The following is a 25,360-nucleotide window of genomic DNA, read 5'->3' as shown; positions in this document are numbered from 1 at the left end:
CACGTAATTAATTACACTTCAGAATATTTTCGATACTGAAATTAAAATAAAAATTAGTGACCATTCAAATGGGTATTAATTAATTGTAATTAAAAGAAAATATGATTCTATATTCATATTGAGTTTATTATTTAGATCTCTTACTTTTTTTTTACCATCAACCATGTATATAAAATGTCGCAAGCTGATTGAAATATGTGTTTCCTTCTTCTTCTTCTTTCTTGTCATGTTCAAGATGGATCATTTCAAACCTTACGATCAAAAGTTATTATGAAGACATGTGAAAGTGCATCAATTGGCAGAATGAAGACTAGAGGTAGATGTTAATTTGTACCTTTTATTAACGTGTTTTGGTTAATAGTTTCATCTTCACAAACTGCAAATTCTTACATTCAACAACATAAACCGAGAATGATAAGTAAGCAAAATTCTTTTTTGTCCCTTTTCTTTTGAAGTGAAAAGTTTAGATCGACAATGAAAAGGAAAAAAGAAACTGGAAGAGATTACGCCTAGGCGTACAAGGGGGGGAGGCGGAAGCTCATGCAACTTGATTGATCGACGTTTACTCAAAATTTGTGATTCCTATCTTTCAATCCCAGCCAACATTCCCAGCATTTGTGTGCGATTGTGGATGGCGGTTAACAAAAAGACAGTACTTTGCACGAGAATCTCAATAAGGAATCATAAAGGTATCCATGAATAAGTGAGGTATCATCATCAATAACGTTTGAACTTTTCACCTGGCTTCATCATCCCTGAAGATTCAGCTAGGTCAAAGGCTTGGTTTACTTGATCCTTCGCCCACTTACCGTAATATTGCTTGGCCCGCTTGAGCTGCGATTTCAGACTCTCGACATTACCTTCCAGCTGAAACTGCACATCCGCATGTTGTAGGGCTTGAGCCTGGTTCAAACTTTCAACCTCTTGAATATGGGCATTCGCAACGGCCAGCTGTTCTCGGATACCTACAGAAAGTTAGAGGGGAAGTAAAGGTCGATAAAAGGATAATTGGGGAAAGGGCGACTATCAGCGGAACCAAAATACCTACCACAAAAATCAAACTTGCTGAACTTATCATTTTGGTTCTATATATAATAATATACTCAACATCATTACCTTCCAGTTGAAGCTGCAAATCCGCCTGTTGTCGGGCTTTATCTTGGTTCAAACTTTCAAGCTCTTGAATGCGGGTGATCGGGGAGGTCAGCTGCTCTTGAACACCTGCAAAGGAAGAGGGGGAGCAAAGATTGATAAGAACGATAAACAGAGACAGGGCGACTATTCAGCACAACCAAACTACCTTCCGCACAAATCAAACTTACTGAAGTCATCCTTGAAGGCTCTATGTGTAATATACTGAGCAATTCTCCATAAGTTTCGCTGGACCCATGCTCGGTGTGCAGGGATCGATAGTCCTCACCAAACCTCATACATAATGCTTGAAGGTTCTTGAATTTTAAATGATTCATTTTTCTGTGCCAAGCTTAGACTTTTCCGCCCTGAGGATGTCAGGGGCAGCGGTAGTATTCTTTACCATAGTGTATTGGCTTTTCTAGACTGGCCCTAAGCGTATAAATAGTAGCCATAGCATTGCCATTAAAACATCTTCTAAGATCCACTAACTGGGACACAAGTTCTTGGGAATGTTTGTACGTACTGACATACAGTTTGGATTGAGTTTTGCTGCACAAGGGCTCGCACAAATTGAGTGATCCTGTTCTTAGCGAAAGCAAGGATTGTTTGGACTGGTTGACTTCGCGTTACAGGAAAAATGATGGAGGTGTACCCCCGATGACCACCAGAAGCATGACTTCATCAACCCACAAAACAGAGTGAGCAGTCTAGAAACACTTACCATTAGTGGCTTCGATTTGTTTAGCCAGCGCAGCGTCTGCACGATACTTGGATTCGGTGTGGTAAAACAGGTATAACTTATGAAGTGCTCCACAAACTTAGCATGCTGGGGTAGGAAAATAAAGGTTAGACGTAGAGGTAGGCGATGATCAACCTAAAAAGCGGCATAAATTCAGGATCACTTACGGAAGACAAGGCTGACTCGTTATCATATTCACGAACGTAGGACTCCATGTCAGCTAAACATGGGGGAGGAGCGCAACCTATGGTTGAGTGGAGCCCGTCACTTGCTTCAGAATCAAGAATGCTGGAATTCACAAAAGGAGTAGTGGGAGCAGTAGTCTCTTCTATAACCCTTGTGGCATCACCCTCAGGCAAGGACGCAACACTCGTAGCAACAGGTGGGTTGGCTGAACAATGAACGGGAGGAATGAATGCATCCCCCTTCGCAGGATTCACAATATCCTTCTCATTCAAACCCATGTCACCGCTGGTGGTTGAGGTGTCAAGATTTTGCAGAGCATCGTCAACATTTGGGATCTCCACATCTTCAGTATCCTCACTAGAAGACCCCACACCCAATGTATCAGGCTGAGACCTTTTTGCACTTGTATGCTGCGACAAGGCAATTCCTAAACATGTTTAGACACAAAAAAGGGGGGAACGTATATATAATACTTCAAAAAATAATTCTTTATTGACATTCTCCCTCATTTTCCTTCCAATATGAGTGGTAGTTGTGACCCACATCTGTTACTCAGTCATCTCTTTGAACCTTCGTTTGTACCTCGTCCTGAACTTCCTGCTCAACAACATCATTTTGTTGAGGCTGACCTTGTTCTGCTTCACACAGTAGTTGATCCTGTTCTTGTAGCTGCGTTCTCAAGATATTCAGTATTTGTTTTTCTGCTTCCGAGTATGCTTGACAGAAACTCTCAGATATCTGCAAACATGGGCATGCATATGTAAGTTGAATTGCAACGTCCTCTAAACTATCCAGTGCACTTGAGATACACTTTAGTTAAAACCCAAAAAGCATTAACTAAGTTGTGTCTATTATTTTTACCTCAAAATCCGTAAGACCCATGAAATCTGTCTCTATGGCAGAGGAAATATCATGGAGGTTCCACCTAGCAAGTCTAGGAAGTCCCTCGACTATCGGCGTCTTCTCAATGCCGCTCTTAATATGTTCAGCAAACCAGATCTGAAAATACAATATAAGTTGGTCAGTTTTTGTTATGATAATTTCATGATACCAATAATTCAATCTTTTTTCTAAGAATAAAAATAACACCAATAGATATATTACGCATCCAGTAACTTGTGACGTATCTTTATCTTTATGCTCGTTTATGCTTGCCATCAAGTGATCATGAATTAAATCTGGCCATGATAAGCTGTTTGTCTTCTTGGGACTATCAAAAAGTTTAAGATATTTCTCATTCAACCTACTCGCTTCACGAGCTGTGAAGAACAAGGTTTTACACATAAATAGTTCAATCAACTTTACTAGATCTTCATTTTTCTCACCAGATTTCACTAGCCTAACAATGTTATTTTCCAACAATACTTTCCTGATTACTCCTGAAGAACCAAAGTAAGTAATGTAAAATTCACTTCGTGAGTACGTTTTATCCAATTTTGTTAGGTGTTCCTCCTTTCCTCTTCCTTCCATTTGCGGCATTCCAAATATCACAGCAAGTTGTTCCGATGTTGATCTCAATTTATATTCCTTCCCTCTATAGTGAAACACAAAATAATGCTCATTCATTCCGGGGTCCTTTCACGTACCATTTTAGCATTTTGTTGCAAGCATCTGCCGACTTGGACCAGTGACTTCTAGAATGGGTTTTGCAAGGATTTCCGTCAGTTTCTCTAGCTTCATGGAATGCCATAAAAATATTCCCAAACGGAGAATCCTGTATCATTTCCAACTGTTGTTTACTGAAACTCAACTTTTCTTTTTTATAAATTCTCTTTATCAGTGACCATAGGGGAGTGAAAGCTGCTCTAAAAGGTTTCTTGACTTTCATTTACGGTGATATTAGTATTACCACTCTTGTTTCCCCTGAATCAAAAACAAAATATAAGAGAGCAGTTAAATTGAAAGTCTACCCATAAGTTTAATACACAAGTGCAATTCTGTGTGCCCAAGAATTAACACCACGAAATTCATTTTCAAACATGAAGGTAGGTAACTACGTGAAATGAAATAATTGAAAGTCTTCATAACAAGAAAAGAGAAATGCACCTTCATTTGCTTTAGAAGCTTTTTTCTTTAGAGTCATTTTTGCTTTTTTGGCAGGTTGGTTCTCGAAGTTACTTTTTTCTGATGATGGGCACCCATCTACAATATTATTCTTATTCTCCTTGCCATTTTCTGCAACTCTTTTTCCATCTAAGACTTTTCCACTTCCTGCAGCATTTATTCCTTCTGCTGCAGCTCTTTTCCTTTTACTATAACTTTGGACTGCTCCCTGCCACTTTTCTATAACTTGTTTTCCATGTTGGGTTGCTTCCTCGCCACTTTCTATAACTTGTTCCCCTTCTTTCTTCTTAGTTCTATCAATAGACGGCCGCTTTCTACAACGAACAAATAATTACATTAAAATTACAACGGTTTTCTTCCAAATTGAATGTTTATAGCTGAAATTTTAGTTTGCAGTTTTAAGTCGAGAACATCTGAAATACTACATGGCCATTGCGCCTTTATAAGATACACAATTTTATTAAAATATATCACAACTCACAAGATCTTAAATCTTTGGAATCAAAATATTTCAGTGGAAGCCAGTAGTATGAAACAATACCTTAGAACAGATGAAGAATTGTCCTCCTCCAGCTCCTTTCTCTTCTTGGTTTTCTCATGTGGAGACTTCGTACCAGAATGGCCGGATTCCATGAGTTCCATGGGCACCGACTCCTGAATCACAAATCAGCAAATGCAATAGTAAATTAAGGCGCAATTTAGAGATATATGCTTTGATAGAATTATGGAGGCTAGCTAATTTATGTCATAATTATTGGTTTTGGGAACTACAAGCTACCAACCTCGATAGAATCTTGTTTTGGAAACGAACACAATTCGACTTCAATGATGCAAGCATCATTAACAATGTACCCATTAATAGGATCGGAAAGTTCATTGAACCGTATAAACTCATCAAAACCCCAATCATTTTCCTCTTTTGTGAATTGGAGAATCTGTCCTTCTGTATCTATATAAGAATACCCGAGGACAAAAACTTAGAACCTATACATAGATGTTATCCATCTGTATCTATATATACGAATAAGAATACACACAGACTAAAATTGATGTACCTTTTTTTAGTGTGTTATTGGTTTGACCAACAAGAGCCAAACTGAATTTTGCATATCGGGAGTTCGTACAGTCGACAGCAACCACATAGACTGATAAGTAATCATCCGCATTGCTTCCCCTACGAAAAGCTAGCAATCTCCTACCACAACATGATATCAAGATTAGTATCCATCAAAGCAGAAATTGTAACATAGAAATAGTAGTACTGCAGAAAAGGGGTTTGGCCACAAAGTTGTTTGATATACCATTTACGACGACCTACGGTGAATGTAGGCGAGAAATGATCTTCCTGGTTCAATTCAGAAACTTTCTCAATCACCCATTTGAATTTGGAAGATGAAGGGAAGTTGTTCTTCACTGCATATGCCCATTTGAGACTGCAACACAAACAATTAAGAATCAACTAAAACACCAAGTTTACAAAACCAGCAAATTTGCAAAAGAAAAAGGCTAAATTCTACCTTCCATTGAAGTCGCCCAAAAGTAGAACCTCAATGGGGACTGGGGAGAAGTGCAATTTCACACTAGATACCACCAAGGCTGACCTGAATACCGCCAATAAACTGGTAATCAGGACAACAAATTAACAACAGAGATGAAAATTTGCAAGTAACAAAAAGAAAAAAAAAAAAAAAAACTTTTATACCTTTGATCCCACTTGATTGCAATATCTTGAAGAACCCTAGCTAGAAACAAAAGTAAACACATAAAAGAAGAGATTTATAAGAAACCCACTCTTGAGAAGATGATGAAAAAGGATAAATCTTTGTTTCTGGCTCAAAATAGAATTGGGGCAATTTCATTCACAGGACAAATCAAACTGCAACAAAAATGATCTCTTAGAAAACCAGCATTAGCTCCTCCTGATGATTATCTTAAAAAGAATGTACCTTCTTACTCACCTTAAAGTTGAACGATATTCTTAGTTTCCATCGTCACTGAGAAGAAGAAAAATCAAAAGAACTCTTATTAACTACTCAATAATAACTACAGATAGGGACAGAAGCTGGTAAGATGTCACTGCTCAATAACCAAAGCGTTTGAGAAGAAATGAGAAGGCGGAATGGACAATGCCACAAAGGTTTTGGTTTGAGGGTACTTCTTTTTCTTAAGGATGCTAATAAGGGGTACAAATTTGCTCGGGGGCATACCCATCCTTCACCGATGGTTCTTTTTATCTTTTATAACTCCAATTGGCACCCCCACTATTAGTAATCTTGCATTTTAATGTGTATAAAAAAACGAAAAGGTCACATAAATTTTTATAATCCGGTGGATACCACTTAAGAAAAATTATTTTCCCGATTGAAAACGAATAAGACAGAAGTTAATTCGAATTAAATGTTTTTACATCTTTTGAGATTGACTTTTATATAAACATTCTACTATTAACCAATTAACCAGACTTTAAAGGAATAGATATTTACACTAAAAAGACAAGCACCCATACTAGTAGCCATGGAATGCACCAAAATTTCTCACCAAGCAAAATGGCACCCTATTAAGAAACAAATTAGCTAGTAGCTAGCAACACGAATATGAAGACGTGAAGTTATATTTGCATGCCGTATCGCTGGTCTCTAAATATCTCTAGCTACCACATGATTTTTTCCATTAATTTGAGTATCAAAAATTATAAGTATATCTAGCTAGTGCAATGAAAAAGAGCTTTGACAAAATAATTCAGAAAATGGGCTATATAGCCAAAAAAGTGAGTTTTCTGGGCCATATAGACAGTTAGAATTCGGCCTGGATCAAATAGCCAATGAAATCTTTTTAGTGTGGAGAGACTAAACTACCCTTTCTATCACTGCTACGTAACATTTTTTCTCGTCTTCTCCGCCTCCACATAACCAGAACTAAAAAAACCATTACCATCTCTCTCTCCATCAGCGTCTGCAACGTATCCTTCTTCTTCATTCTTCACAGAAACACCACCACAACCAATTCACAGCGACACCATGACCACTCGACGTCTTTGTTTATTTTGGAAACTAACAACAAGAGGTAATTCATCTGATTTTGGTAAAGGCGGTATAGCATTAGGGTTCTTATGTTTGATTTGAATTCGTTAAACGAGAATTGACTACTTGTTAATTGCATGTTTGATTTAGGATTTTTTATTTTCTGAAAACTCCCGGTGTTGTATGAACTTTTCTCAATTCAATCTCTTCTGGTTGAATCCCCTTGGAAAAGATGTTAAAAGACTTTACCCTAAGAAACCCTAATCATCAATACCTATTTATCTTTGAATTCTGGATATAATTTCTGATTGTTTCTGTCATGATGAGTTTCAACGGCGCCTCCTTTGGAAGTAAATTTCTTTATCGATATTCTATTTCTCATCTTCACTTTATGCTGGTAGGATGGGGTAATGTTGAAATCAGCAAAGATGTGATGTGATTGGGGAATTTTTGGTTGGATTAAAATCAGTTGAAATGCCATTAATCAATTGTTAAATTTCTTAACCTTAATTGTGTTTTTGATTGTAATTGATTTCAAATTTGGTGTAACTGGATTTTAGTTGGTTATTGTAATGAATTTAAAGTTTATGTTGTGGATGAAAATGGTTTGCATCTGGTTATGTGTATTGTATGGTTTGCATCTGGTTATCGAAGTCATGCCGCAACAAGTGTTTGTAAGAAATGCCCAAGTGTGTTTTTATGGCTAAATGCTTAAGGATGTAACTGGTTTTCATCTAGAACTAAGATAGGATGTAACTGGTTTTCATATGATACATGCATATTTGAAGTTTTAATAAAGATGATAATAAGGAGGATGTAACTGGTTTTCATCTAGCATAAAAATAGGATGTAACTGGTTTTCGTGTTATTTTATTTTGTTATTTGTTCGCGCCCTAGTTTTCATGTTATTTGACGTAATTAAGTATCTTTATACTAGGATGAAAACCAGTTTCATCCAGGTTTAATTTGTGGTGTATATTTTTCAGCATCTTTATACTAGGATGAAAACCAGTTTCATCCAGGTTTAATATAATATAAACTAGGATGAAACCAGTTTCATTTAGATTTAATTTGTGTTGTATATAATTTCAGCATGTTTAAAGTAAGATGAAAATGGTTTTCATCCAGGTTTAGTATAGTAAAAACTAGAATGATATCAGTTCTATTTAGGTTTAATTTTTGGTGTATATTATTTCAGCACTTTTAAACTAGGATGAAACTGGTTTCATCCAGGTTTAATGTGTGAGTACGTGTTTAAGTAGTAGTAGTGTGTTTACTAACCAACAATCTCATTTTATAGTGCAGCAGTTTCATAGTGCTAGTCTTAGTGCATCTGAACTTGTACATATCAGGTTCTTGACATCTTTTAGTTTTGTTTCAATCCCAATTTATACCTTATGCTTATCAATCGGTTACTTATAGATTTTAGTGCAACATATTAAAACAGCACTTCCAAAGTTGAAGTCACGCATAAATTCTTCACCAATGGTCGTGGCGAAGGAGCATGCTAGCTATGGGGAAATAACAGAATCAAAAGTATGTATTAAATTTCCTTTTGAATCGGCTGCATTTTAAATGTCTTGCAATTTGATCAAATCCGAGTAGTTCCACTGACCGTTGATTCACTAATTATCTGCAGGCTGGCCAGGGAGCACTTTTACTAAAAATTCTTTCAAAATTTTTTGAGGGTAAAATATATGTTTCCATAACCTTTTATCTTGTTATCAGAAAGCTAATTTCATATGTATCCTAATCATATCAGGTCAACCACAGGAGTGATTAACTGTGTATGAACTCCTTTTTTTTTCCAGTATATTTGAAGAATCGATTAGAGGAGATGATTTAAGTGTATAACCATGTATCTGGAAGTGATTATGGGTATCTGGAAGTGTATAACAATCGTCGTAGTTTTCATGTTAGCTTGTTGTACAAGCTCTGTTTTGCTTGTACAACAAAATAGAGCAAAAACAGAGCAATTAACTCTGTTTTTTACTCTTTTTTATGTACTCTGTTTTATGTGTGTATCTGTGTTACATACTCTATTTTTTCCTTTGTTTTATGTACTCTGTTTTTTGCTCTGATTTAGTACTCTGTTTTTTGCTCTGATTTAGTAATCTGTTTTGCTTGCAATTAACTCGTAAAACAGAGCAAAAACAGAGCAATTAATTATTATTATTATTTTTTTGTACTCTGTTTTTTTGTTTTTTGTTGTTGTACTATGTTCTTAAACAACCCAGTAAACATTTGTAGAAGATAGGGACATATTGGTCTGTTCCAATTAATTAATAAAAAAATTCTGGGTGAAATATCCATTTTGGCTAAATGAACAGTATTTTTCTGTTTTTTGGCTAAATGAACAGTATCTAAACCTAAGAATATATTTCACCCAAGGATTTGTTGCAATTGGTCTTTTTGACCAATTTTGTGCAAAATAATTAGTTGATTCCCCAGAGTAAAGTGGGAGGATGCCCAAGTCCTGGTGCCCAACTGAACGCTGACCAGATCAGAACCTACAAGATATGGAATATTTCATCCAAAATCATTTCGAATGTGATTAACAAAAGGACGACTGCTTTGGACAAGATAGAGGAGGGGTTACTCAAAAAAAAAAGATCAGGTCCTCAACAACGTTTTGCACTTTTCACCAGGCTTCATAATCCCTCAGCCAGCTTGATAATTTCCTGGGCCCTCTCCGCTTTAGTGGCGAGCTGTAGGGATTGAGCGCGGTTTAGGCTTTCCAGCTCTTGAATCCTAGCATTCGCAATGGCCAGATGCTCTTGGACACCTACACAAACAAAAGGGCAAGTAAAAGAATGATAGTTTAGCGCAACCAAACTGCCTTGCACGCAAATCGAAGTTACTGAACTCATCCTTCGAGGTTCTATATAAAATTATACAGTACTATCTACATTTCTTAGTTAGTTTCCAAGTACCTATGCTCTGTACGCAATGATTGGTACTAGTCCTCGCCAAGCCTAATATGAATGTTCTGGATTTTCTTCAAAATGATTTGTTTTTCTGTGGCACTCTTAGATGTTGCGGCATTGGTAGTATTCTTTGTTATAGTGTTGGCCTTTTCTAGACTGGCCCTATGTGTATAAATAATAGCCTCAGCGTTGTCACTAAAACGTCTCTTAAGATCACTTAAGGAATTTTCCACACGGGGAATTTAGTACAGACTATCATGAAGGTTTCTAATTGAGTGATTTTGCTCTATAGGCAAAATCAAGGATTGTTCGGACTCGCATTGACTTCATCAACTCACAAAAGAAAAGTGAGCAATCTAGAAACACTTACTACTATTAGCGGCTTCAATTTGTTTAGCCAGCGCAGCATCTGCCTCCTCACGAGTGACCAATCCCTGCATCCGCGACTTAAGATCGTGAACCTCTGACACCAGCAAATCCTTCTCCCTCTCAAGATCCTTGGATTTGTTACGGTAAAGCAGGTACAAGTCGTACAACTTAGGGCAATGCTCCAAAAATTTAGCAACCTGTGAAAAAAAAGAACTAGTCAAAGGTAGAGGTTGCGGTGCTCAACATAAAACGAAGCATAAACTCTGAGCAAATTCCTGAGTTTATGGCAATGCTCAACTTAGGGAAATGCTCCACTTACAGATGAGAAGGTAGACTCCTGAGCAAATTCCTGAAAGAAAGCCTCTATCTCGGCTAAACCCATGGTCGTCGAACAGAAGTCATCCCTGGCTTCAGAATCAAGAACACCTGAGTTCACAAGAGGAGCGTCGACAACATTTGGGATCTCCAGATCTTCAGAATCCTTACTAGAAGACTGGACATCCAATCTATCAGGACAAGACCTTTTCACACTTGTATCCTGCGACAAGGAAGTTTCAATACATGTTTAGGTAACAAACAGGGGATCATATATACTACGTGAAAATATTATTCTTTACCTCAACATTCTGGTCACCAGGGGCAGGCTTTCGCTTCATATGAACAAGAGGAGTCGTCCAAGCGGGATCATCACCATCTGTGTCAGTCCCATCAGTATCATCCGGAACAGTTACAGAAGTCTACGCAGAGCAGCAAACAAGCAAAACAGTCACAAGAAGGAAGCATGAGCGGATTACAAAGGGTAACAAAAGGGACGAACCTACCACTTCACCACTAGCAACCATGTTTAGAGTCCATGGCTCGTAAGGAGGATAGAATTTCTCAAAGCTGGTGCGGGGATCTCCAGAAGTTAACCAGCCCATCACCCAAGGACCCTTAATACGCAAGGGAGTGCGGAACCACTTTTCGTCATGATCAAGTCGCACCATACCAAACCGCTTTTTCCTCTTGTACTCAGGAAGGAGCTCGGCTTTACCGGAGAAATCCTGATCCTGGCTATATGGGATGCGGCGAGGGCCGACACACCAAGGAAACCGGCTCCTCCCCGTTGTGTTATCAGCCCAAGTCCAGTTGAAGTTGGTAGCCGTGTAATCCTCGCGACGAAACTTCGGAACTTTAGATGTTATCCCAGTGCAGCCCTTACTACGTTTGCGGCATTCCCGTAGAAAGCGAAAGAAATTGCCGTTGTACTGAAAAATGCCCCTCTTATCAGCACGTTGACTCAACACCTCGTAATAAAAAGGATTTTCCGGGTTGTACAGAGGTAAACGTAGACCCGCCTCCAACTGACCGACCGCAATCAATAGGTTGTCTTTGTTGCAAGGAAAATTCTTGACAAGTGCGTCAGTCAGCTTATCTTCTCCTTCGATGAACTCCACCTCGAATCTTTCATCAAGATGATACCTCTCTTTAATTTCACTAATGGAATACTTCCGGTAACCATCTGATTCCTTGAACGTCTTGGGTGTAACTGAAACTGCAGCAGAAACAAGAGGACTCGGCTTGGGTGTAACAGGAACTGCAGTAGAAACATGAGGAATTGGCTGACCGTCGATTCTAGACTCGGAAGATTCTGGAACACCTCCATTTTTATCCCAGTTAGACCTGGAAGGAGATGAAGAAATATTAGAAGTGAAAAGGGTAGAAAGGTTACGGAAGGAGTAAACAGATAAGGAGGGTGACGGACACATTGAAACATTTTTTCTAACTCCTAGAGGTAAATTTAACCTTTTAATGCACGGGATCGTCCTAGCATTCACAAGTACAAATAGATCACTACTTACTGTAAATTGAGTGTATGTAGAGTCTAACCTTCATAAACGAATGTTCTAGAAATAGATCACTAATTATTGTTCTACAAACGTATTTAAAACTGAAAAATGTATAGTTGTTAGTGGACGTGCAACAAAGAAGAAAAGGTAACACCACGGTACATATAACGCCAAGAGCAAATACTGATATTTGGAGTACTTAGCCTTGAAATCAAAATCTGATAAACATGGTATACTAATGGGAAAGCCAGTAGTGTGAAACATTACCTTTGAACAGCTGAAGAATTTCCCTTCACTAGCATCTTTCCATTCTCGGTTTCCTCGTGTGCAAACTTCATACCAGAATGGCCGGATTCCATGGGCAACAACTCCTGAATCAAAAAATCAACCAAGACAACAGTAAATTTATTTGTTCACAATATATCGAGGCTAGCTAATTTATATCATAACTATAGATTTGGGAACAACAGGCTACCAACCTTAACATAATCTTGTTTCGAAAACGAACACAATTCTACTTCAATAGTGCAAGCATCATTAACCATGTACCCATTGCTAGGGTCGGTAAGTTCGTTGAACCGTATAAACTCATCAAACCCCCAATTATTTTCCTCTTTTGTGAAATGGACCATCCAGCCTTCTGATAAGAATACATACAAACTAAAATCTTAGAACCTATACATAGAAGTTATCCACCCATCTGATAATAACACTGCTTACCTTTTTTGAATGTGTTATTGGTTTGATCACCAACAACAGCCAAACTACATTTTGTATATCGGGAATTTGTACACTCGACCGCAACCACGTAGACCGATATGTAATCATCCACATTGCTTCCCTTACGAAAAGCCGCCAATTGCCTAATTAACACAATAGTATCCATCACCAACAACAGCCAAACTGCATTTTGTATATCGGGAATTTGTACACTCGACCGCAACCACATAGACCATTGCTTCCCTTACACAAAATGTGCTTAACATAGAAATAGAAAATTAGGGGTTTAGTCACAAAGTTGATTGGTATACCATTTACAAGGACCTACGGCGAATGTAGGCGAGAAATGATTGCCCTGGTTAAATTCAGAAACATTTTGTATCCTCCAAATGAATTTGGAAGATGAAGGTACCCATGAAGGGAATTCATTCTTAACTGCATGCCCATTTTGTTCTGCAACACAAACAAACAATGAAGAAATATAACTAAAATGCTGAATTGACAAAACAAAACCAGCATATTTGCACAAGAAAAAGACTAAATTCTACCTTCCATTAGTAGAAGAACCTCAATGGGGAAAACTGCAATTCCACACTAGCAACCAAGGCTGAATTGAAACGCCACCAATTAACTGGTAATCAGGACAAGAAATTAACAAATGGGTGTAACAAATTTGAAAAAAAAAAAAAAGAAAAAAAAATTATACCTTTGATCCCCACACTTACTGCAATATCTTGAAGAACCCTAGCTAGCAGAGTTTCTGGAATGGGTACTGCGGAAAGAATGAAAAACACAAAAAAAAATAAAAAAAGAATTATAATAATCACATTTCAAAAACAACCCAGTCTTGAGAAGATGATCAAAAAGGATAAATCTTTGTTTTTGGCTGAAAACAGAATTGGGGCAAATTCATTCAAACTGCAACAAAATAATCTGCAGAGGGATCTCTTCTTACTCACACTGAAGCTGTAAAATATCAAGCAAGATGGAATTTCAGTAGAAACACCTAATGAAACTCTCTAGTCTCTAAAATTCAAATGAACTCTGAACTACTCAGTAAATACAGAGACAGAGGTTGGAAAGATGGTTTCACACTTCGAGAGTTTGACAGCTCAAAAGTAATTTTTCAACTCTGCTTGAGAACTGTTTGGATGGACATATAAAAGTATTTTTTCTGCTTTAACAAGTTAAAAAATCAAAAATTAGGGTGGAAATAAAAATTTATTTCTGACTTCTAGAATTGAATGGTGTTTAATTTTTCACCTCTGGTTGAGAAGTGTTTGGACTTTGGATGCACGTTTAAAAGTAATTTTTCTACTTCAACAACTTAAGAAATCAAAATTTTCTACTTCGACAAGTTAAGAAATCAAAAGTTAGGTTAAAAATAAAATTTTATTTCCGATTTCTAGGATTGGGTGGTGCTTAATAAAAATATTTGTTCCGCGTTATTTACATGGAAACAATGTAGCTAAGATGCCATAGTGAGGTTGTCGTGACACCGACATCTTTTAGCTTCAAATAAGTTATAGCTAACGGAAATGACACATTATAGTGCTTAGCCTTATGATATCCAACACCCTCCGACTCCTTTTATCCAGATATCACTTAAGACGTAATTTTTCGGCTTTTATAGATGCACGTTGAAAAGATAGTTTTATAATTTTTAGAAGTTAAATTGGTAAATATTATTTCAAAACGACTTTTAGAAACATAAAATTTAGTTTTTGTGAAGAAAATATTTTTGTTTCTGAGTTCTGAAACTAAATTCTGCTTTTGGAGAAGCAGAAATACTACTACTACCAACTCCCGAACAGAGAAAAAGTTAATATAGGTACAAAATTTCATATTGATTTCTAAACAAAAAAAAAAAATTAACATTTTATGAAGCGAATTAGTTTTGCTTCTGACTTTTATGATTAGTTTCTACTTCTAGAAAAAGCAAAAACACTTCTTCTTTCGGCACTTTTTGATAGATACTACAGACCATGGATAGGCTTCTAACTGTGCTTATGAGGATGCCAATTTGTTAGGTAGTGTACTAAAATCTATAAAAGACAAAACATCTCTCACCAATAAGTTGGTACCCTTCCAAGAAAATCAATAGCATTACCATATATTTTGTTTTGTTATCCCAAACCCATGTATACACAAGAATGAGATCACGAAAATATAAAGTAATGTATCTATTTTCCACGTGTATTCATGGTTATCCAAATAGCACTAGAACATGACCGCGTAGCCACTACACAACCATTATCACCAATTTGACATATACTCTGGCTAATTTGGGTATACCCCGACCGCACCAGTATCAACACGACAATAACCATCAAATATTTGCAGTTTTGCAATTAGATACATGCATTAGTGCTCTTATTTATAAATAAGAAAATTATTCTGTTAAATAGCGCGTCTAGATCCAAGGACTAAAAGTTAGAAACAGAATTATTCTAAATAAAAAATTGACTTATCTGATTTGAAACTGACTTTTAACTTTTCCTACTTTCAAAAATCAAACAGTAACTTATGTGCACACATCCAAACACTGGTCACGGGTCTTTGTATAGAGTTCAAGACTATAATTATTCATCGTAGAATCACATTAATGGGGGATACCAAAGTAATCAGCATGATGCAACTGAGCGAAGTGACCGAAGAGAAATAGAGAGAGATCTGACAGTAAATCCATTAACCAAGATTACACTCCAAAAAGTGATCATTTTAAGACTAAAAAAAAGTACCATGACTAGGCCATAGGGGGAGGGCTAGGCCTAGATGCAATAAAAAAAAAAAAAAAAAAAAAACACAGTTGGGGACGGCAATATTCAAGACTCCTGTAAATGGACCAGAGAAACCCCCATGGTAGACTGCAAACCAACAGAACTATGCGCATAAACCAGGAAGAGATATATTACCATTTTACGACAGCATACAGTAAGTAAAATGAGAAAAATAACAGCTTCCGTAAAATTTTCCTGTAATTTTTTTTACACTACCAACATTCATCAATTTACAGGTCATGTCAGTCGAGGAAGTGGTTCTAACTTTAATGCTGCTAGTGATTCTAATATCCATGTATGCCCGATAACAACAGATCTAGATTGCTTGGCAAGATCTTCTGCTTCTCTGCGCTTTTCCAGAAGAACCGTAAATGACACTTCCTCATCAAAGTCGTAAACAATCAAGGTCGTTGAAGAACAATCTCCTTCATCATCACTCCGTGAGAGTAAAGAATTTTTTGTCAATACTCTAGCTCCGGCATAAACGACTAGTCCTTCAAGGGTTTTTTTATATAAAGGAACAAACTCGCCAGTGAAATAGAAGTGTAGGCCATTGAACAGTTTTGGCGCCTGCACAAAAAATATCAACCTTCACAGAATGCTCGTGGTCAAGTTACCATAAGTAAGGGAGGATGAACCAGAATGCCATAATTTTTAATATGTTTCAATTGGCTGCGATTTTTGTTTTGACCTATGAACCCGTAACTAGAACAGAAAAAATTTCAGAAATCTCTTTATGGTCTGAGTAAGAAATTAGTTACCCCTTTACTGGCTCGAAGTCTACCATTCCGTGGCCCATCACGACATCCATCAATATCAAGTTCAACTTCATAAGGCTCTTCATCGACAAGATCCATATCTTCTGTGCATGCTTTGATCCCTGTATAGCAACACAAATTGCATCCACACAACGGAATAAAAAATGTGGAAAAAGTAAAATTATGCATGCTTCATTGTTAAACTGGCATTAATATAGTAAGGACAAGAATGTAACTAGGAGAACTTACAATCTATGTTGAGAACCCATTTCCCATCTAAGATGGCCTTGAGGAATCTAAAAGTGCGGCGGCAAGCACCCTTCTCATCAGTAGATGCAATCAAATGGGTCACATCTGGCTTCATGTTTTCAGAAATGGTTACACCGGATATTTTAGCAAAGTTGGCCAACAGATGCTGTATGATCATGAAAAGAACATCAAAAGCAGTTTTAAGAATGTCAACCATGGGGAAATTTGGATGGGGATGAAACACCAAATTGTGTATATATGCACCTTCTCTTCTGCTGAAAGGGAAGACCCGCAGAGAACCAGTTTACTAGTAGCACTAGCTGTTGCTTGCCAACTCTTTCTGTAAATCAACAGATCATATAATCTCAGTAAACAATAGATAAGCCACCACATCGAATTTGCAACAAACAAAAAAAGTGAATTCGCCAACTCTTATCTATTTAATTCACTTTCTGTTTTCAGAACATATGCACTCTAATGTCTTTTTTGTAGATAAATTAGTCTAACAAAAGTTCAATTTGACAAGCATGAGTGTACCAACTCGAGATAAAGTGATTGAATCTTATTACTAGATCACAAGATCTTAACCTTTGGAATCAAAATTCGATAAACATGGTATACTAGTGGAAGCTGATAATATGAAACTATACCTGTGAACTGCTGAAGAATTGTCCTGTGCTAGCTTGTTTCCCTTTTTTGTTTTCTCATGTGGAAATTTCATATCAGAATGGCTGGGACATAAAATTAGATAACCTTCCTGTTACCAGGCAATGCCACATAAAAGAAGTTAGCTTCGTGCCTAGGAAAGGCATAATCAAGTAGTTTAATTACTTCACACGAGGAAAAAATTGGCGCACAAATCAATATAAGGATGCATGCTTACATTATACCACCGGCAATCGGAAGTCCCGAATGCACAAGGAAAATGATATGTATTCTTGCAGGACTGCTCGAAGCATCCAAGAGCTGCGCCCTTTAACCCGCAACAACTACATTTGAGCTTAGAACCCCTTACCACCTCCAGCTCCAAGTTCTTAAGAGTCTCACCAACATAATACACTTGAGGCGCCCTACATCCCCGAACATGATTTTATAATCCAATAGAATTGATCTAAGATGAAATTCAAGAAAGATTAAACAAGAACATCAAAACTTACCACATTAAGCATTTATGGTGAACATGTATGACATTTGGTCCAGATACCTTATCCTCCTCTACTTCTTTTCCATTGGCAAAACGCAACATTGACCCAGAATCCTGGATGTGCGTAGCCATACAGAAACGTGGAAAATTAATTAGTAAATGAGAGGGTATTCTTTAGACATGAATCAGTACTTAAGGAATGTAAAGAAACATCTCTTCTGAATTGACAAGACAGAGATGAACATTATGGTTGACAAGTCCAAGCCTCCTTTGCTACTCTACATATATGTATTCATTTCAAGGTCAGCAAAAGAAATAAACATACCTCCGATACTTTAGAGGTTTGGCAAAATGCACAGATAAATGCTGAGGCGTTATCCAGACATGAAGTACTAGCTACTAAGGTAATTGGATCTTTCTCCTCATCGGATTCCATGATTTCATCGGGCAATAGCTTCTGAATCACAAAATCAACAAATACAACAGTTCATTTATTCATAACATATTGAGGCTAGTTTGGATCATAATTATCGGTTTAGGGACAATAAGCTACCAACCTCTTTAGATTCTTGTGTGGAGGCTATAAATAATTCAGCTTCTATAATACAAACATCATTCACGATATACCCATTGTTAGCATCTTTGAGTTCCTTTAACTGTATGAACTCATCAAAACCCCAATCATTTTCATCGTCGGTGAACTGGAACACCTCGCCTTCTGTATCTATATATACAAGTGCACAAGAGCACCAATTTAGAACCTACAGGAATTATCCATTGTGTATGTATGCGTGTATATAAATAACGCTTCGCACCTTTTCTCAACGTGTTCTCGTTATTAGTTTGATCTATCACAGCCAAACTGAATTTTGCATATCGCGAATTCTTACATTCGACAGCAACCACATAGACCGATAAGTAATCGTTGACGTTGCATTTCCTATGAAAAGCCACTAATCGCCTAATACAATGATATCAGATCCTGAGTGTTGATTAAAGCAGAAATTGTAAAATAGATACAATACTAGTACAGAAAAGGGTTGATTGACATACCATTTATGAGGACCTATAATGAAAATTGGAGAGAAATGATTTTCCTCATCCAATTTAGACACATTCTCAATCCTCCATCTGAATGTGGAAGACGAAGCTACGTCGTTGCCGTTAATTGGATTCTGATTCTCTACTGCAACAAACAATTGACGAAATAACTAAAACAATCGCAAAACCAGCAAAGATTAAAATCAAAGCAAGAACTATTACCTTCCATTAGAGGCAAAACTGAAGCTTTTTGCCCCAGAGAAATAAATGAAGGATTAATTTCAGAAGGGGTCAAGATTAAGTCTTTGACAACTTTATACCTATAAAACACACAGATTTGAGCGATTAATTACTCTTTCGTGTGAAATTTGATGATGGGGCTTGATTTTTTTACTGCAGAAACACATAATTTCCTAATTTCAATCTCAAATTCTCAAGGGAAAAAAAAACAAAAAATTTACCTGAAGAAATCCAACTTGAGAAGACTGGAAGCTATTGTTGGCTGCAACTTCAAATTTTAATCAATCAGAAATGGATAAAAGAGTGAATGAGTGAGAGAGAGATAAAAAAAGAAAGAAAATAGCTTTACTCAGACAAATCCCTTCTGATAAGGACCCAAAAAGGTTTTAACATTTATGACCTTTCAGGACAGGGAGTGGAATTTTTTTCTTTTTTTTTGCGGGAATGAAAATATTGTCCGCGCCAAAACCTATTGAGGTCCCGCCAAATGAATGTGAATAGTGAATTATCGTATCGGATGCCCGGGGTACCGATCTTTTCAAGGACTCGCCGTTGTGTTGATTGAGACCGGTTCTGGTTAAGTTAAGACGGAGGCAACATATTAAAGGTCACAGTATCAATTCCTAGCGAGAGCTTTATCTTAAAGCATTTTACCAATGCAAGTTACCACATTCCCAGGCTCGAAATCTCAACTTTATGCAAATGGATTGTAGTAATCACCTATTCAGAAGGAGCTGTAATGAAAAATTCTTGAAGAGGAAGAAGATGCACAAAAAACTGGAGGGAATTCTTGTTAATGGTGTCACTGAAATCTTACAGAATTTGGTTCCTTTCATAATACAAAACATTCCGTTAACAAACAGTTGTTTTTTCTTTCTAGAAACTAGTACGAACTCATTTTGCTTTTCTTTTTCTTCTCATCTGGGTAAGCTTGAAAGTATAACTCATTCAAGAGTTCTTCAACTTCATAATGCACAGTTTTCGCATTCGACTTCTTCATTTCCTTCTTATCCCACTTTTTCTTTATTGACATTCTCAGATCATCATATTTCTTTTCGAGTACGAGTAGCTCGTCTTGATCAACATTTGCAACTCCTCCATCTCCTTGCAGCGTTGTTGATTGTACCTCTTCCTGCATAACAACAACTTCATTTTGTTGTTCCGCTTCACAAGGCAGTAGTTCATCTTGCTGCGGTTGCTGCATTCTCGTGCTATTCAATATTTGTTTTTCTGAGTCGGAGTATGCTTCAATGAAATTCTCAGATATCTGCACATGTAGGCACAGTTGTGTAAGTGCAATTGCAACGTACTCTACATGATCCAGTGCTACAATTGTAACTATTACTCTTACCTCAAGACTCTCGAAATCTGTTTGTATAGCATTGGAAATATCCTTGAGGTTCCACCTAGCAAGTCTAGGAAGTCCTTGAGCAATCGGGGTTTTCTGAACCCCGCTCTTTATATGCTCGGCGAACAAGATCTGATAACACAAAACAATGTGGTCAGTTTATGTTCTAATACTTAATTTCAAGTATTCTATCTTTTTATCGTATTGAATTATCAAAATAAAAATTCTAAGCTCACCAACAGATATACTACGCATCCATTCACTCTAGATTTATCATCTTTATGCTCATCAATGCTTTCCATTAAGTGATCATGAATCAAATCTGGCCACGACAAGCTGTTCTTCTCAGGACTACCAAGGAGTTTAAGATGTTGTTTATTCAACCTATACCCTTCTTGAGTTGTGAAGAACAAAGTTTGGCACATGTATGCTCCAATCAGCCTTACCAGATCTTCATTCTTCTCACCAGATTTCACTAACCTTACAATGTGATTCTCCAACATAAGTTTCGTTATTGTTGTTGAACTTGCAAAGTAAGTAGTTTCTAAGTACGACTTATCAAATGTTGTTACGAATTCCTCCCTTCCTTCCAAATGTGGCATTCCAAATATCACGGCGAGTTTTTCGGATGTCGATATCAATTTATATTCTTTCCCTCTATGCTCAAACACAAAATAATGCTCTTTCTTTCCAGGTCCTCTGACGTACCATTTCAGCATTTTGTTGCAAGCATCTGGTGTCTTGTGCCAATGATATTTAGAATGAGTATCTCTTGTTTCATGGACTGCCATAAAAATATTCCCAAATGGATAACTCTGTATCACTTTCAACTGTTCTTTGCTGAAACTCAACTTTTCAGTTTCGTAAATTCTCTTTATGAGGGACCATAAACAGGTGAACCCTGCTCTGAATGTCCCTTTTTTCGATGGTTGTGATAGTACCTTCCCTGCATCAAAAACAAAGTGTAAGAAAGCAGTTAAAATGAAAGTTTATACTCTTAATTTTGCACTCCAGCATAAGTGATCTAGACAGCAAATACGATTGAACCAATACTCATTAAACATACTCAAACATAAGACATTGTAGTTCTGGTGCACTCAAACATAATTGTTCTGGTAGACATATAATCGAACCAAAAACCCACTAAAATATCTCACATACACAATAAGCATGTTCAATTCTAGTGCACTCAAGCATAAACACCATGATATTCAATGAAACAACGTATTTTCTAAAAACATGCAGGTAAGTAATCATGTGAATTGAAAGTGACGCACCTTTATTTGCTTTAGAAACTTTTTTCTTTAGAGTCTTTTTTGCTTTTTTTGCAGGTTGTTTCTCGGACTCTCTATTTTCTGATGACGTACTCTCTTCTATGATCCTCGTATTCTCCTTACCATTTTCAGCAGCTTCTTTTCCATTAAGGATTTCACCACTTCCTGCAGCTTTTTCTTCTTTCCCCGCAATCCTTCTACTAAACCTTCGGCTTTCTCCCGGCCACTTTTCTATAACTTGTTTTCCATGTTTGATTGTTTCTTTGCCACACTCTATAACTTGTTCTCCATCTTGGGTAGCTTCCTTGCCACTTTTTATAGCTTTAGAAACTTTTTTCTTTGTAGTCTTTTTGGCACTTTTTGCAGGTTGCTTCTCGGATTCACTATTTTCTGATGACGTGCTCTCATCTATGGTCATTTTATTCTCCTTACCAATTTCTGCAACTTCTTTTCCATTTAGGATTCCACCACTTCCTGCAGCTTTTTCTTCTTCCCGCGCAGCCCTTAACCTTCTACTAAACCTTCGGCCTTCTCCCAGCCACTTTCCTGTAACTCCATGTTTGACTGCTTCCTCGCCACTGTCTATAACTTGTTCTCCATCTTGGATAGCTTCCTTGCCACTGTCTATAACTTGTTCTGCATCTTCGGTAGCTTCCTCGCCACTGTCTATAACTTGTTCTGCATCTTCGGTAGCTTCCTCGCCACTGTCTATAACTTGATCCACATCTTGGCTAGCTTCCCCGCCACTGTCTATAACTTGATCCGCATCTTGGGTAGCTTCCCCGCCACTCTCTATAACTAGTTCTCCTTCTTGGATAGCTTCCTCGCCACTCTCTATAACCTGTTCTTCATCTTGGATAGCTTCCTCGCCACTTTCTATAGCTTTTTCTTCTTCTTTCGGCTTAGCTCTATCAACTGCAGGCCGCTTTCTACAATGAACAAAAAGAAAAATTTGAAGTCATTTCTTAATTACATAAAAATTACTCAAACAATTTACTTCAAATAGCTGACAATTCTAGTATTCAGTTGAAATTAAGAACATCTAAAATACTACACGGTCATTGCAACTTTTATAAATTTTATCTATTTATATCACAAGATCTTAATCTTTGGAATCAAAATCTGATAGTCATGGTATATTAGTGGAAGCGGGTAGTATGAAACTACACCTTGGAACAGATGAAACATTGTCCTCCTCTAGCTCCTTTCTCTTCTTGGTTTTCTCATATGGAAACTCCATACCAGAATGGTGAGATTCTACTTCTATGAACTCCACGGGCACCAACTCCTGAATGACAAAATCAACAAATGCAATAGTAAAATTAATTTGTCCATACCATATCGAGGCTAGCTAATTTATGTCATAATTATTGGTTTGGGAACTACAAGCTACCAACCTCTTTGGAATCTTGTTTTGAAAACGAACACAGTTCGACTTCAATAATGCAAGCATCATTAACAATGTATCCATTGGTAGGATGGGTAAGTTCATTGAACCGTATAAACTCATCAAAACCCCAATTATTTTCCTCTTTTGTGAAATGGAGTATCTGGCCTTCCGTATCTATATATAAGCATACACACAAACTAAAATTTAGAACCTATACATAGATGTTACCATCTGATAATAATAGCACAATGTACCTTTCTTGAATGTATTATTGGCTTGACCAACAACAGACAAACTGAATTTCGCATATCGGGATTCCGTCCACCCGTCAGCAACTACGTAGACCGATAAGTAATCATCCACATTGCTCCCCCTGCGGACAGCCAGCAATCGCCTACCCGATACGGTATCAAGATTAGTATCCATCAAAGCAGAAAATGTACCCAACACATAGTAGTGCAGAAAATTAGGGGTTTTATCACAAAGTTGATTGATATACCATTTACAATGACCTACGAAGAACGTAGGCGAGAAATGATCTTCCTGGTTCAATTCAGAAACTTTCTCAATCCTCCATTTGAATTTGGAAGATGAAGGGATGTAGTCCTTAAGTGCATCCCCATTTAGTACTGCAAAAAACAATGAAGAAATATAACTAAAACACTGAATTGACAAAACAAAACCAGCATATTTGCACAAGAAAAAGACTAATCAAAGTAGAGATTACTACCTTCCATTAGAGGCAAAAGTCGAACCACACTGAGGAGAACTGCAATTCCACACTAGATACCACCAACGCTGACCTGAATACCACCAATTAAACTGGTAATCAAGACAACAAGTTAACAAATGAGATAAAAACTGAAAAATTTGCAACTTTATTACCTTTGATCCCCACTTGGTTGCAATATCTTGAAGAACCCTAGCTAGAAACAAAAGTAAGAAAAAGAGAGATTTATAAGAAACCCACTCTTCAAAAGATGATGAAAAAGGATAAATCTTTGTTTCTGGCTCAAAATAGAATTGGGGCAAATTCATTCACAGAAAAAATCAAACTGCAACAAAAAAATAAGTTGTCTTAGACAATACCAGCAGCATTAGCTCTTGATAAATGTTCTAAAAGGGATATCTTCTTACTCACCTTAAAGTTGAATTTGAAATTCTTTACTTTCCCATAACTACTGAGCAGTACTAGAAACACCAGAACTCTCTCTACACAATTAAATGAACCCTAACTACTCAAGAATTAACTACAGGGAGTCGGGACAAAAGATGTTACTACTGAATAACCAAAGGGTATGAGAAATGAGAAGTTGGAGAGATCAATCCAGTGCCATGGACAATGTTTTTTGTTTTGAGGGTACCTTTACAATGTGTCCAATAAGTCGCATAATTTAACATTATTGTAACAAATTACACATAAATATGTAACATTATAATACTGATTTTGGAATTTGGACAGAAGAAAACAAACGTAATCGTCGTCATGAGTTTAGTCAGAGAAGGAGATAGAAGTGACTAGTGCATATATCTATTAACCGAGATCACACTCCAAAGTCCAGAGTGATCTTTTCTTTGATAATAAGGAAAGGGCTAGCTAGCCTAATAGTCTTCATTGGAAATATAAATTTTAATTAATCTTTATTTAATGGCCTTCTTTAATCAATACTTCCAGTATTTATTTATTTATTATTGAAGCAAAGTGCAACTAGTATTGATTCGTAGGTCATATAATTACTCGTATCTCCCTCCAAAGGTGTTTCCAAACAACATGGCAGAGTTGGGCTGAGTTTAATCATGGTCCAAGATTCAAGCTTCTTGTTGGATCCACATCACCACAACTCAATGCCTAGCCGTAGTGGTAATCCAACTTACTGCCTCCATATGCCATTCGAACAGGCGCGGTGCGCCATTTCTAATGGCTTTACCTTGGAATATGCGTATACGCCATTTTTAATGGCGTATTGATTGTGTTGATTGGTCAATACACCATTCCTAATGGCGTGCCGGGATTGTTACACAGTAACACGCGTAGCAACATAACTCCCCCTTCTCTTTTCTTCCTCTACCAAACCCCTATTTTACATGAATGGATTGGTGATGATTTAGTTTTTTTTTGCGGATAATCTTACAAGGGTTTGTTCTAGT

The 25,360-nt window shown here is 37.1% G+C and overlaps 4 protein-coding genes and 1 long non-coding RNA gene across 11 annotated transcripts; 1 reads left to right on the top strand and 4 right to left on the bottom strand.

Annotated features, from left to right (window-relative positions):
• Nucleotides 1-317: 317 nt before the first annotated feature.
• Nucleotides 318-6,334, bottom strand: LOC113360735 (MATH domain and coiled-coil domain-containing protein At3g58370-like). The gene is made up of 15 exons (XM_026604208.1): nt 6,331-6,334; nt 6,082-6,100; nt 5,826-5,861; nt 5,641-5,742; nt 5,425-5,556; nt 5,179-5,318; nt 4,906-5,072; nt 4,665-4,777; nt 4,106-4,437; nt 3,646-3,922; nt 2,921-3,058; nt 2,041-2,797; nt 1,323-1,960; nt 1,117-1,221; nt 318-965 (listed from the first exon to the last, which is right to left on the bottom strand). The coding sequence occupies exons 1-10, from the start codon at nt 6,332-6,334 to the stop codon at nt 3,888-3,890; spliced, it is 1,080 nt and encodes a 359-aa protein (XP_026459993.1). The 3' UTR covers nt 318-965; nt 1,117-1,221; nt 1,323-1,960; nt 2,041-2,797; nt 2,921-3,058; nt 3,646-3,887.
• Nucleotides 6,335-7,047: 713 nt separating this feature from the next.
• LOC113316593 lies at nt 7,048-9,331 on the top strand. Its single transcript, XR_003343001.1, has 4 exons — nt 7,048-7,186; nt 8,591-8,679; nt 8,783-8,831; nt 8,955-9,331. It is a non-coding gene; the product is annotated as an uncharacterized LOC113316593 (long non-coding RNA).
• A 192-nt stretch (nt 9,332-9,523) lies between these two features.
• LOC113316566 lies at nt 9,524-14,101 on the bottom strand. Of its 3 annotated transcripts, none has more exons than XM_026564729.1 (12): nt 13,944-14,101; nt 13,695-13,760; nt 13,537-13,619; nt 13,300-13,441; nt 12,989-13,131; nt 12,748-12,908; nt 12,536-12,639; nt 11,261-12,101; nt 11,057-11,176; nt 10,759-10,977; nt 10,441-10,636; nt 9,524-9,928 (listed from the first exon to the last, which is right to left on the bottom strand). In XM_026564729.1, the coding sequence occupies exons 3-12, from the start codon at nt 13,541-13,543 to the stop codon at nt 9,795-9,797; spliced, it is 2,067 nt and encodes a 688-aa protein (XP_026420514.1). In that variant the 5' UTR covers nt 13,544-13,619; nt 13,695-13,760; nt 13,944-14,101; the 3' UTR covers nt 9,524-9,794. The 3 variants fall into 3 exon arrangements, with proteins under 3 accessions (XP_026420514.1, XP_026420509.1, XP_026420522.1); XM_026564724.1 differs by having other exon boundaries at nt 13,948-14,101; XM_026564737.1 differs by having other exon boundaries at nt 13,537-13,595; nt 13,948-14,101.
• Nucleotides 14,102-15,851: 1,750 nt separating this feature from the next.
• Nucleotides 15,852-19,546, bottom strand: LOC113316581 (BRCA1-associated RING domain protein 1-like). 2 transcript variants are annotated; one of them, XM_026564746.1, is made up of 13 exons: nt 19,422-19,546; nt 19,183-19,280; nt 18,973-19,105; nt 18,735-18,880; nt 18,477-18,643; nt 18,245-18,376; nt 17,933-18,033; nt 17,659-17,845; nt 17,426-17,532; nt 17,040-17,115; nt 16,776-16,941; nt 16,530-16,648; nt 15,852-16,338 (listed from the first exon to the last, which is right to left on the bottom strand). In XM_026564746.1, the coding sequence occupies exons 2-13, from the start codon at nt 19,187-19,189 to the stop codon at nt 16,006-16,008; spliced, it is 1,674 nt and encodes a 557-aa protein (XP_026420531.1). In that variant the 5' UTR covers nt 19,190-19,280; nt 19,422-19,546; the 3' UTR covers nt 15,852-16,005. The 2 variants fall into 2 exon arrangements, with proteins under 2 accessions (XP_026420531.1, XP_026420536.1); XM_026564751.1 differs by having other exon boundaries at nt 18,973-19,102.
• A 420-nt stretch (nt 19,547-19,966) lies between these two features.
• On the bottom strand, nt 19,967-24,723 carry LOC113316548. Of its 4 annotated transcripts, none has more exons than XM_026564714.1 (11): nt 24,302-24,723; nt 24,098-24,138; nt 23,943-24,015; nt 23,712-23,841; nt 23,467-23,606; nt 23,220-23,386; nt 22,992-23,110; nt 21,826-22,751; nt 20,785-21,494; nt 20,552-20,680; nt 19,967-20,467 (listed from the first exon to the last, which is right to left on the bottom strand). In XM_026564714.1, exons 3-11 carry the CDS (start codon nt 23,947-23,949, stop codon nt 20,084-20,086), a joined length of 2,712 nt encoding a protein of 903 aa, XP_026420499.1. In that variant the 5' UTR covers nt 23,950-24,015; nt 24,098-24,138; nt 24,302-24,723; the 3' UTR covers nt 19,967-20,083. The 4 variants fall into 4 exon arrangements, with proteins under 4 accessions (XP_026420499.1, XP_026420506.1, XP_026420494.1 ...); XM_026564721.1 differs by lacking the exon at nt 24,098-24,138 and adding an exon at nt 24,183-24,267 and having other exon boundaries at nt 24,354-24,723; XM_026564709.1 differs by having other exon boundaries at nt 24,354-24,723.
• Between the last annotated feature and the right edge of the window lie 637 nt (nt 24,724-25,360).

The sequence above is a fragment of the Papaver somniferum genome, chromosome 1, assembly GCF_003573695.1.
Source record: "Papaver somniferum cultivar HN1 chromosome 1, ASM357369v1, whole genome shotgun sequence".
NCBI lineage: Eukaryota > Viridiplantae > Streptophyta > Magnoliopsida > Ranunculales > Papaveraceae > Papaver > Papaver somniferum.
Note: the sequence above shows the minus strand (reverse complement) of the source record. Positions and strands in the feature narration are given on the sequence as shown.